The 12913-nt window shown below is 52.2% G+C and overlaps 2 protein-coding genes across 2 annotated transcripts; one reads left to right on the top strand and one right to left on the bottom strand.

Annotated features, from left to right (window-relative positions):
* Positions 1–36: 36 nt before the first annotated feature.
* Positions 37–625, top strand: J4E82_002546 (uncharacterized protein; the record flags this gene model as incomplete). Its single annotated transcript, XM_051728845.1, has 2 exons — positions 37–45; positions 245–625. 2 exons carry the CDS (start codon positions 37–39, stop codon positions 623–625), a joined length of 390 nt encoding a protein of 129 aa, XP_051591363.1.
* Positions 626–1471: 846 nt separating this feature from the next.
* Positions 1472–4677, bottom strand: J4E82_002545 (uncharacterized protein; the record flags this gene model as incomplete). The annotated part of the gene is made up of 4 exons (XM_051728844.1): positions 1472–1926; positions 2019–3605; positions 3658–4558; positions 4621–4677. 4 exons carry the CDS (start codon positions 4675–4677, stop codon positions 1472–1474), a joined length of 3000 nt encoding a protein of 999 aa, XP_051591362.1.
* Positions 4678–12913: the final 8236 nt, after the last annotated feature.

Below are 12913 nucleotides of genomic sequence, written 5' to 3'. Positions count from 1 at the left end.
TTATGTTGTGTCGTTCCTAGAGAACAATGGCAAGCCATGACAATGGTAAGCAGGTAGACAGACAGCTCGTATCCAACCGCTTGTGTCTATATATCCAGATATCTATCTCCCCTCGTTTCTCAACAAAAGCACTGTTACCGTCTACTCGCACTTTGTCAGTTATCGTCGCAGCACACTCGACTATTCACAACCCTTCATCCGAACATTCCTGGCGATTCCAAAACGACGAGGTCCGAAGACATAGTCGCAACCTCTCAAGGACAGCAACGTAATGATCAGAATTCTCACAATGCTGCTGGCTCAGCCCTCTGATGTCTGCCTTCTCATCAAGATGATCATCTTCAGTTTCGCCATCCGCACTCTCAACATCCTAGTGAAGAGCGCCATGAAACCCACATACTTGCTCTCCGATCTACCATCACCCAAACATGCAGAAGAAGACCTTGCATCAGCCACCTCTCTTGAAGCCATAAGAACTTGGTTTTTGTCCATTCGTATCTGCGCTCAGACCAAAGCAAACACTACCAACAAGCCATGTACAAAGATCAGGAAGTCTAGATGCAGCATCTCTCCCAAGTTTGACAAGATACCGCAGAACCCTGGTGTTCAGTGCGCGACCATGTGACGGAGCATTAGGAGAGATGCCGAAGAGTACGAGCGCTGGTTCGCCTGCACATTATTCGGCTGTGGTATGCACCACTACTTTTTCATTTCCTCTGTACTATCACTAACCATCATAACAGGGCTCCTCACTGATTGATGGATTCTCTGGTATCAGCAGCGTGTTAAGAGGCGGTTGTGTTGCTCATTTGCGGTATGCTGGGAATAGGATCCGTTCTTGTATCTCTTTCCATGGCTTTTCTCCAACAGATTGAACATGTCATTATAGCCAAGGATGGATCATCAGTGCTACTCATTGTGACGTTTTTGAGGGCCTCTGGCTGCGTCAGGAATCAATGATGTAGAGATATGAACATGAACGCACGTGCAACTTGTAAAAAAAAAATGTAGCAACCTAAATGCACGAGTATCTGCATCCACATCCCTTGCCCTGTAACATTGTTATGTTCGGCACGAAGACATTCATGCTCACAGTGCCACTCGAAGCCAGCGTCCTGTCGTATTCAAGAATATATACACTACACTAGTACCTACAAATATACATAGTCATTGCCATCAAGTCACATGGAGAGGACGAGGACTTGAAGAACATCGAACAAGGTTCGATCGCATAAAGCCATTAAGAGCATGTGTTCTACACTATACGAGCTTTATGAAGAAACAACAAAACGGTAAAAGGACGGAATGCGCTATTCCTCTTGAACATGATGAACAGTATGTCAGGCATATCCATGCCGTGTATATCTCCATATAAACGCCTGTGAGATATGAGGATCCCATGTCGTCCCATTCCCGATTCCCAATTCAAAGACCAACCCGATCGCATAACAGATCATAAAACGCGAAACCTTCAATCGTCCTTGACACTGGCACTGACGTAGCCGTCGTCCACATCCGACTCCTCCTTTTTCTTCTTCTTCTCTCCCAATCCAACTAAAGTCTTGCTCGCATCAAGGCAGCTATTCACAATCTTACATCGAACCTTGTTGCTCAGTCCGCTCCTCTTACCAGTGTCGTGACCGATCCACATGCGAAGGGAGCTAGCAGTGCGCTCTAGACCGCAGCTAGTCTCCTTCTTCAATTTTTCGTCAGCCATAAATTGCGTGAGAACTTTGTGACCAGCGACAAAACTGAGGAGTGTAGTTGTGCATTCGGGAAGATACGTGTTGTTGACGACGAAGATGGCGCGGCGGCGGGCTTCGGGATTTGAGGAGGCGGCCAGAGAGAGGCACTTGGCCAAAGTAAGTGCTTTGCGCACATCGATTGCGACGAAGCCATTGCCGACGATATTGATGAAGCCAGCATCTGCAGGTTTGGGAGATGAAGAGCTTCCATTGCTGCTGCAATGCGATTGTTGCGATCGTCGTCTAGTACAACAGCTTGAGCAACTAGTGCACGTAGCTGAGCTTGTGAATTGGGAGGGGCAGCTTGGAGAGCAAGTGCTAGGTCGGTAACGACATTGTCCTTGGACGAGCTGTTTTTCGCACCAAGCGTGGCTGCAAGTCCTTTGTTCAGTACAAGGCTAGAGTACCAGGCGGCAAGAGCATCCAAAGGCGAGCAGATGGCGAAGTCCTCGACAACAGCATCCATGGAGGTATCTACGACTGTCTGTTCTGCGCTTGGCTTATTCCAAGCCAGGTTGTATGCCCGCTGCACAACCGCAGGAACAAGCACATCGTCGCACTCCCTCTCAATGAGTGCTGCGAGATGTTCTGGTAACGGCTGAGCTTCGCTGTTCTGTTTCGACATGTTGGTAGCAATACGGTGCTCGCTTCGCGCCATGTTCCAGTAGCTTCGTGCCAGTTTTGCGCTCAGGTCGTTGAGTAACCACCACGAGCCATGACCTGCGTTTCCAAGTTCCCAAAGCACGATTCGAAGATGCAAAGCCTTGAGCATGAGCCTTGCTGGTGTATCTGGTAGGGTGCCAGAGGCGATCAAGGTAAGTACCAAACGGCTCTTGCTGATCTCAGCGTCGCCGCCTGTAAGCTGAGCATCCAAGGCAATTTCCCAGGCTTTGACACGAGCTGCCTCTTGTTCTTTGGTAATGCCAGTAAGATATGCATATCCCTCCCAGCCAACAAGCCTACGCATGCTGAGCTTAAGTGTTTTCAAGCCCAAGGCAGCAAGCTCTAAGATGAAATTGTGTTGTGGAACCCAGACAGTTTGAATTGCAGTGAGCCATGCCTTGCGACGTACTTCTACAGGTGAGGCCAATGACGGTGCGGGTGTCAAGAGGATAGCTGGAGGTGACTTCTTCTTCGGTTTCGATCTGAAGTCGAGCAATGGTGCAGCAAGGTAGAAGAAAGCAAAGAAGACTAAAAGAAGCTTGGCCATGGGGATCTGAGCTGTGGATACGCCTAGAGAAACGCGAGGAGCAAGAATGCTAGCGAGGTTGACGGGCAGAGCGAAGAGACCACGACCAGCTGGCTCTTCTTGCGACTGCTCCCGCTCTACGAGTCCTTCAAGTATCATCAGGCCCGCGAGAGATCCGACCATGAGCTTGCCCATCATGGCACCATTGCGCCGGCCGTTGACCATGGGCGCGGCAACTGCTGGGCGACCGCCGTATCCTGGCGGGTATGCAGGTGCATAGTGCTGTTGTGGTGGGAGACCGCGCTGGAGAGCACTTATGTTGTCAGGAACTGGAATCATTCCTTGTGGCGGTCCCGACATTGGCATGCCGTGTGTGGGCGTGAAAGGATCTTTATGGAATCTTGAGCCATCAGGTGTGCCCACAGTGCCATGTAAGGTTATGGGACCCGATATGGCCATCTTTTCGTAGCTCTCTACCCGTCCTTTCAAGGTGTTGACCTCATCTTGTAGACGTTTGTTGCGCTTTTCCAGATGTCGGATATACTCTGTGGCCTTGGAGAGTACAGTGGCTTTGTTGAGCTTGTGTGCGGGTGTGAGACCTTCAAGATCCTCGGGGTCATCGTCTTCTTCGGTACCGTTCGGCCGTGACATGACGCGAAGACTGGGTACACCTTTCTCATGGATTAGCGCAAGTGTCGAGAGACGGGTTGAAGAGTGACTTACTATCGCGAAGAGCAGCAATCTTGTCGTTGAGATTGGTCCGATAGCGCTTCTCAATCATGTTGTGTGCAGTCTTCTTGGGTGGTCCTCCCTTCTTACTTGAGGGCGCATCGTCGTCGAGCTCCTCGGAGTCAGCCAGTGACTTCCTCTTTCGTACATTGGTCGTGACAGGCTCTGGTGACGAATGCGACGAGGTTGAGCTGGCTCGTCCGTTGCTCAGAGAGTTTGGGCTATGGTGGAGACTGGGCGTCGAGGCTGGTGGTTGTGGTGCGACGAAGCCGTTCTGGTCGTACTGCGTGGGCGAGAAGAGAGCGTTGTCAGCTAGTTGTTGCTGCTGGTGTTGCTGTTGCTGTTGCTGCTGCCATTGGTGAGAGGCATAAAAGGCGTTTTGTTGCTGCATGTCAGCGGTAAGCGGGGAGCTCATGGCATTGCCATTGAAGTCAAAGGCCGGAGGTACGTCGGCGGCCTGGCCAAAGGTGAAGGGGACAGCATGTGCGTGGGAAAACATGGGAGCGGTCGTGGGTACGGTGCTGGACTGCAGCGGTTGGGACTGTTGGTGGGAGAGGGAATGGGGCGAGGTTTGCTGATCGGGGCTGAGATATGCGGCAGGCCCCTGCGGATTCGCGGGCTTGGGGTCGACATTCTGGGTGTTCTGAGACGCTTGGGCGGGATCGTACTGCATCCACTCGTTCCAGTTGGTCATGTCGTCAGCGGGAGCCGTGAGCGTCATGTCGTCGCCGGCGGTGGTGAGCCACGGAGCGCGCATGCTGGCAAAGGGGAAGTCGCTCGAGAGCAGGGGATCTTCCATCTTGGCCGTGTGCCGGTCCTCGTCGGGGACAGGCGGATCGATGGGCGCGGGACTGGGAGGGAGTCTGAAGTCGTCAAACACGCAGTAGGGTCCGACCTGAGGTGCGCGAACATGTTAGCACAGAGAGCAGAGGCTAGCAAAAGCACTGCGTCACGCACGGCGATTCGCTCCAACTCCAGCCCATCGTCGGGGCTGCCGTACGGGTCAGAAGCCATTGGGGCGGCGGGCTGCTGGCTGCGACAACAGCAACAACAACAACAACAAGATGGGTTGTGTATGCAGAGAATGGGCTTTGGCAGAGAAGGAAGGAGTTTCTCTTACCGACTACTTGGACATGCACAATATGGAAATCATGCCACTCCTTCGCAGGCTCACGACGCGAATGCGGGCGGCAGATCGGACTCGTGAGCACCGGGATTTGCTGCGCTACGGGAAGTGCGTGTACGGCCGAACAGCAGCTACTGGAATCGCATGCAGAAATCGTCCTACTGGGCCGGGGTTGTGATTGTGTGCGTCTCTGGCAGTGTGATGGGGTGGTTCGACAAGTCGTATGATCTCGCTCCTGGAGACGGGCGCTAGCCGTAAGCCTCACTGAATCGGCTAGGTCAAGCACTGTAAGGCTGGCCTTTCCGTGCGACCACACCCTCGAGCATCGTGCCTTGCCCACAGTCTTGCCCACAGCATTTGCACTTAGCCCTGTGAGCGAGACGCCCTTTTGCGCGACCTTTGCCATGCATCGTCAAGGGAATCGAGGCGGGTTGCCAAACAGCAGACCTGGAACCCCTGTCGTAGCCGCATGACTCCTGCTGCACCTCATCAAAGCCAGCGCCGTCGCTAAATGAGATGCTGCATCTCAGCCGTCGCGTCGCTGCAATCGGAACATTGTCAAGCCGTCAAACATTTGCATCTACATCTTCACTGTGACATGTGGCAGATCTGAGATGACAGATGGGCCCTGGACGATCTCCCGCCGCTTCGGCGCCTACGCCATGCACTATACCGTACCGTGGTAGTAGCGCCCACCCACAGCTGCAGCGTCTGCCTCGTCAATCCTCGCTACCATGCCCGAAATATATTCCATCGCACACTGAACTTTGGATTGAGACTAATTGGTAGACAAAGGTCTCAAGTTGGTTCAGTGAGATGGCGTTTGCTTGTTTATCACCAGTCGTACCTTTCTTCGAGCTCTCACAATACAGCGCATCCCCATACTGAACCGCCTTGGTATCTTAAAACACGGAACAAGTACTCGAAACTACAGTACCAAGTAGGTAGCATCCCATACCTATTGCAGCTATGGGGAAAAGGTTAGCTAGTTTGATTCCTGGAGTAAGAAACAGTGTATACCTTGCTTGCTAGCACACCATCATAACCGAAGCCTTTACTTCTAAAGCCATTGGCCTCAAGAATCCTCAACAGGTGCTTTTGTACATTGCGCTTTTGAAACGGGCTCAAAAGACCTTAGCAGCAGCAAGCTTCACTGGTATTACAGCATCAGAGCTCGGACATGCCTTTCTGAGCAATGTGGAAGACGGGCTGGAGTTGCGTAAATACAGAAAGCTGTTGGTGTCGCAGTCTTGCAGATAAAAGACAGGATAAATTGGGCGCAATGACTAAAGAGAACAGACCAACGCTGCGAGTTATTAACAGCGACCGCAGATAATGTAACCCATGGAAATAATATGTTGACAGAGAACATTTGTGAAAAAATACTGGGCGTTATTTCTGTCAAAGTAACTTACTCTGTTATGTTTTTGGCCTGGGAACTGAAAAAGGTTAGCCAGTACCTGTTAACTCTGAATATGCAATCGGCATCAGAGGACCAAATAAATAAAGATAGTGGTATCGTGTAGAGATAATGGTACTGATTGATACAGTACTAACCACTGGCATCAATGTACTTGTCTCTGTACTCGACTCAGCCCGCTCGACTACCTCAGCTGATCCAATCAGACACTGACTTGTCACATGTTCGTAGGGACTGCAGTCTGGAGCAACCAAGCATTTTTTTTTGACAGTCGTTGTACTATTGTTATAAACTTCGAGACCTTCGACAGAGAACTTGGGGGAGGCTAGCATAGTGCTTTATCCTTCCAGGTTTCAATGTCGGCAAAGGCGTCTCCTGAGGCAGCATAGCGGGTGCGCATTTTCATCACTCTGGTTGCCACTGGTTTTTCCCGAGTAGCCTCGATCCGCAACGATTCACTCTCTGTCTATGTAGATCAAAATTCGATAGAAACCTACACCTAGCTGTGAGTGATGCAAATGCGATCGACCTTTAACCAACGGATGATGGTAAAACCTCAAGGATTACTAGTGAACGCATTAATCACAGTAAACTCTCTGAAGCTCCGGATCAGTCGTCTCCCGAATTATGATGAGGGTCTTGACAACACACAATAACGGAAGATTGTCCTTCTAGCCGTGCTACCCAACCCAAGCACAACGGCGGTCAATCTAGCCGTGCTGATCGAGGCAAAAAAGCACCGAGCTCACCGCTACCTGGATGGTGAGCAGTGTAGTTGTGATTGAGACGTGGATAGTCTCCTATGGTACCCTTGAACCGTTCTAGAACGCAGACCCCAAATCAACGTGTGTGCATAGAACAAAAGAAATCTGGCTTTCGGTCAAGGCCCCGAAAGTAGTCCAGCATTAGTTGATCCAGGCTCGCGGAGGCTAATTTCGCAAGCGCCATAGTACCTCGAGTGACGGAGATAGACGTCAGGAGAAATGGCGTACCAGTTTTTGCTGAGCTGGCTACTCCGCTATACCTCGGTCTATCTTGTGGAGTCTTTGGGCATCTTTTCCACTTTCCTCGTGCGGCTGATCGCGGCGTCCATGTCAATACAGCCTTGCTGATCAGCATCTCCCTAGGGCCTCCTCTGGCAGAGACGTTCCGCCATCACAGACACGGCGTGTAGCCGCTTTTGGCCGTCCTTTTTTGACCTGGTACGTCAGTAGGCGCATGATCCGAAGCCAGGAAGTTAGCGGTTTGGGACTGCTATGTAGCCTCGACCTAGCTGATCGCGGAACCAGGCGACCCGCCCCTACTAGTGCAGAATCGACACTCTGTCTCCGCCAGCCATCAGATAACTTCGCAATCCACCAATTTATCACGTGCGAGTCGTGGAAGCTAGTAAGCCTCTTACTGCAGGGCAGCCCGAAACGCCCTAATAGCGTTTGATATCCCACACGCCACGTCGTACGAGAACCCACTCGATAGGCGATTTTACGAAAAAAGCAAGCCCGGCGCGAAGATCAATATCGCCTGGTCGCGAGCGCCCCAGGTCTCGGATGAATGTGTTGTGTGCGCTGGCGATACGTCTTTTCAAAAGTTGATACTGCTGTCACAAGGCCTCAGGTGTCTGTGGACAGGGTTGCTGAGCAACAGATACCAGTCCTCTACACCTGTGAAGAGGTCTCCTTTGAGGCTACAACTGTGATGGCAACGTTATCATCCCGTTGTGTGCCGAGGCGATTTCGTGGCGCGAACTCGTCTGAGCTTGGCAGGTGTAGTCGAACTCTATCTTACTCGTCGATCTCGAGAACATCTGCCGCTTTAACAGGCGCTAATTTGGCTGCGCAGAATCTGGCTATCTTCTCTGGTAGCGTAACGTGCCGAAAAGAGCGTTTCGTGACAAGTGTAGCGCTGCTCCCAAACGTTAATCACCCATTTGGACCAGAGGACGCCCTATATCAGTGAGGCGTCCGTCTGTGCTTACTTAACGGACCTTTCCCACGGGAATAGTGTCACTCAATATCGCCAAAAAATAGCGAATGATCTGTGGTGGAGAAGCCGCCGCTTGCCGACGCGGGAGGATCCAGAGATCTACATTTCGGGTTCGCATTCTGGAAAATCAAGGTGAAGCGACAGGGCCATCTCGCATGAGATGAGGCGTCGGGAGCTTGCCATGCGAAGCTCAAGGAACCACGGGTGTCCTTCGAGCTAATACCAGAAGTACTGAAATCTGAGGGGGCAAGGACTTAATATTGCGACGAATCCGATCTGTCCCCTTAGGAGGGGAAGATCAATGTCGTCATAGATCTCGCAAGTTGAGCGCTTGCATGCGAACACAAGATCCTCTGAGATGCGCGACCATGGCTTCTATGCCTTACATCTAGCATGCTTGACCCTGTTTCAGTCTAGAGATCTGAAGCCAAGCCGCGATTCTCACGATAACCGGTACATCAGAACCACACCGTTGGACTGTTAGCATGCAGACAAGTGCCACAATCTGCAGCATGCAACGATGTCCTTTAGTCTGCTATCGAGCTTAGCATGATGCTCATAAGAATCGGTCCTTTTGTTTGTGCATTCCGTTGCCCTTTTCGTACGACTACACTCTATACGATAAGCAGAATTTCTTGCCAAGAGCGCTTACATTTGATCCCGTCAGACCAGCAGAAGACATTGAGCTGCTTGAATCAATTGAGCGAGCAAAGATCTGGTGCTGTTGAGTCTTTTGCGACCCTTGTGGTCACCCCCTCAAAGAGCAGCAAGGGCAGGGACATCTTTACAAGAGTGTAAGTGGCCTGCAGTCGTGTGGCGGAATTGGTCATGAGGAAGTCCGAAGCGACCCTTGCGTTTTCAGTCAGTACATGCAGGAGCGCCTCAACTTCTGCCACTGAGGCGCAAGCGCCCAGCAACACCGTCAAGGGACTCGTGCGCATCTGTAGACTCTCGACGCAATGTCGCGTTTGTACTCGCCCGGGAGAGCCATGGCCTACGAATCTCCTCCCGTCCGACTGCAGGATCGCAGTCTATCTGCCGACAACTGTCAGTAAGGTAGGGCAGTCCTAAAACCGACATCTCTTTCGCCAATGACTTCCTCAAGCAGGCAATAGGGAATCTCTTTGACCGCTTATAGGTTCGCTCGGCGATAACGTCCCCAGTCAAACCGAGAGAAGGAATGCTCTATATTTCGATCGACCATTGCTTGATGCAGGTCGCCAAAAGAGGCTGATTTGTGCCACGCGGACCCTGAATCCGCGGGACAAGAAACGTTACTTTTTTCCGCGTCGTGCCGGCGAAAATCGCACGCCTCGCGGACTCCTTAACCAGTATGATGGGTGGGATGATCATGTACTAATTGGAGTAACTGCCCGACAATAGACAAGGCGCTGGCTCGAAGAGGCGAGGATCTCGAAACACAACTGGCACCTTGCGTCGAGTGTCGTACGATGCGATACTCTTAATGCATCTGACCCAGCACACTGGATGGTGTACTATGTCGCTTAAGCAAGAAACCGAATCGGCGAGAGCGCATTAGACCGATTTGGTCCGACGTCCGCTAAGCCTGGGTATCAGAATCAGACACATGCAGGTGCAGGAGACGAAAAGGGTGTGCCCGAAACGAGATCACGATCCCGCCAAGCCATTGTGGGTAACTGAGATCTCGAGTCAGCACAGAATGCTATTGCAAGGATATGTTCTGATATTGCATTCTCTGCCGGCTCTATTCGTTGTCAAGCGTTGACTTCGAGGAGCTTCGATGCGATGCATCTTTCGGAATTCGTCCTTCTGGTAAGGATTCGCCTCACTAGTTGGTGACTGATCTAGCATGTGAATTACGCATGGGCCATATCAATGCTCACCGATGACTGCGTTTTGACCAGTTTCGAGTCGACTTTTGCCGCGGGGTGAAAACGGTCATTTACATCCAGGCACACCACACGCTGCTCAACTCGCATCCGCCCTGATAGTAGTCGCATGTGACCCCATCTTGTCTCAGGAAATGAAAGCTTGATAAATATCACCACGGTGGTTCTCTAGAATATGAAACCCGGGAGCGCTCAGTCCTGTCGCAGCTGGAGTAAATGTGGGGCATGGCCTGTCAGATATGACACTGTGGGTCATTAAGTCAAATGACAGACCAATGAAGTTCTTCCGTAGACATGCTTCCACGAACAATTTCGAAGCTAGACCAAGTGCCGGTACATTGAATGTTTGGCTGCGGGTTCCTACTTCCTATGGGAAAGTTATTGCCGGAATCCAGATTGTTGGGTTAGTAATGTCAACATGGTTGGCGTGACGGCAGCCTTGCTTGAGACTGCAATGCAAACTCAGCGGCAAACCCAAGAGTACAGTTGAGTCCACATACCCAAGCTTGGGGGTATAGCTTCGTAGATAGATTCAGCAAGGGCAGAGCCTACGGATCTGCCCTGGTCGGACTTCTCCGCGACCATCTTAACGCCAAGCAGACAGAGAGATCTTCGAGAGACAGTTCCTCATTTTGCTATTATTCCTTGACAATGTGCGTTTCGAAACGAAACAGAGCTTCCGTAACTGTCACTTAGTAGCAGGGATTAGTTGTCTGCGCATGATTGGATTTGACACCATGTAACACTGCGTAAACCGGCGCTTGTCAGATGCCAGCTGCTTGGAAATCAGACATGACTGCGGATCGGACGCTCGTCAATCGGACGCGTGCTGCAAGGTGGTGTCGAGAAGTCAGCCATAATTAGCCGTTGCACTGTGGATAGGCGTGGAAAGTCATGTTAGCGAGATTCAACGATGGCGTAACCGAGCGTCTGCGCCGGTTTGACGTTACAAGCCACCGATGCCACGTTCATGCTTGCGCCTTGTCCATGACACGATCACTACGATATATCACTCGTTGTCGCTGTGATGGCAGTGAAAACAAGCGGACGCACCCGGCCGCAAAGCAAAGTCTGTGAGACATTGGTATAAAAAATAGTGTGATGCATGTTGTGCCCCGTACGATTATGTTGCACTCAATATCCCAGCCATCTCCAACGGTGACCGGACCGGAGAGATGACGCCGATAGTCACTCCATCCGGCTTGCGCAGGTGCGTGGACAGTCGTCAGCAGGCGTGAGGAACGCTCCGGGAGGTCTTTGTGGTTTGAGTAAGGCACAGGGTACAGAGCAAGAAAAGTGAGAAGCCGTGAAGGATGACGAAGTCGGATGGCTGACGGTCCCACCGATGCAGCTAAATGGCGACGGAGACTTGTTGATAGCGTGCCAAAGATCTTTCAATCGGTCATGGTCTGATAATGCCTACTTGACAGCGCCGGTGCGCATCGGTCATAGCACGGACATTTTACAGACGCGAACGCACCCATATGCCGTCGTGCAGAAGATGAGCTCTCCGGGTTGCACCCAACACGTGTAGGCGTCAACGGTCAAATGCTTAGTGCTTCATAGTTCGGAGCGAGATGGAGCCAGTGCAGATGGTTGAGGGGGTTTAGCGATGACTGACGTAATCGATAGGTACCCCTACAAAACTACCTTGGGAGGCACAGGTAGGACAAAGCGGTAACGAGACATGGTCTGATAAACTCCCTTTGCTACCCAGTGCACACGATAAGACAGGCTCAGACGTTGATGGAAGCTCATGAGTCGAAGCCTGTCGGGCCGATGGGATCTGACGAGCTGAGATGGTTCTTCGGCACTATGTGCCTTTTCTGTGAAGACGCTTCTGGCGTCCGCAGCCCCGCTGCACTAATCGCATTGCCACCGATTCAGATGTGCGGACACCCCTGTGGCGATGGAGATTCCCGAGAGTGGTATCGAGTTAAGTGCCTGACAGGAGGTTACTACGGACGGACGGGGTGTTGCTGCCCAACAATGCCGCTGCACATTGGTCGCAGCAGACGAGAAGGGTCCGGTACCGATAAAAGATGTGTGCGATGCGTCTGTCCTTGTGGGTGACAGTTCGCTGGCTGTCGACGCCAAGGCACGGAGTGACAGGACAGGCGTGGGTGCATGCCGGGGTGGATGCATGATGGAAGCTCGGTTGCATCTCGATTGCATGCCACAACGATAATTCGCGCCATGGCGGCGGGCTGTTCCCTTCTGGGCATGGGCGCATCTCACCTCGTGTGCGCGGGGTGCCCATTTGCGCGGATGGCGGTCGCGATGCTTGCCCCTGGTCGTAACGGCTGCGGATCGAGCAGAAGAAACGCGTCCAAGGCAGCCCACCCCCAAGCCGCCACCGCCCAACGGACGTGGGCCCGTCATGCAGCATCGCAATTGCGCCTTGAAAACTCAGACTTGCTGCTTTTAGGGGCTATGCGATCTGATCGGGCAAGCGTTGCAAGGGCGGCCATGGCGTGTCGCATATCCTTGCCCTTTGCGTGTACGCTTTAGGAGCCCACTGGAGCGCTCGAGTGTTGCATCAAGAACACCCAGCGACCGCCCTCTCCACCCACATCCTTGCTGGGACAAACAGGCGTGCCGTATCCAGAGAATCCTTGCCCGTCCACCGCACATCCTCGTCACACTGAGCGACTACTCGCTGCCGGAGCGGTTCATCTCCGATCGCATCTGCTTTAGCCCGCTGCGGTTGTCTTAGCCCTCGTTTCCTCTCACACCATGCCTGCAGGCATAGAGGAGGCGCTGAATTCCGCGTAGCTTGCAGTGAGATCACGAGTTTTGCCTGATCGCCGCTCTTCCGCCCATGTCACACCTGCCCATCTCTTCGATACA

This window comes from Alternaria postmessia (genome assembly GCF_024291825.1).
Source record: "Alternaria postmessia strain BMP 2775 chromosome Unknown scaffold_10, whole genome shotgun sequence".
In the NCBI taxonomy this organism is placed as follows: Eukaryota; Fungi; Ascomycota; class Dothideomycetes; order Pleosporales; family Pleosporaceae; genus Alternaria; species Alternaria postmessia.
This window is presented reverse-complemented; position numbering and strand designations above follow the sequence as displayed.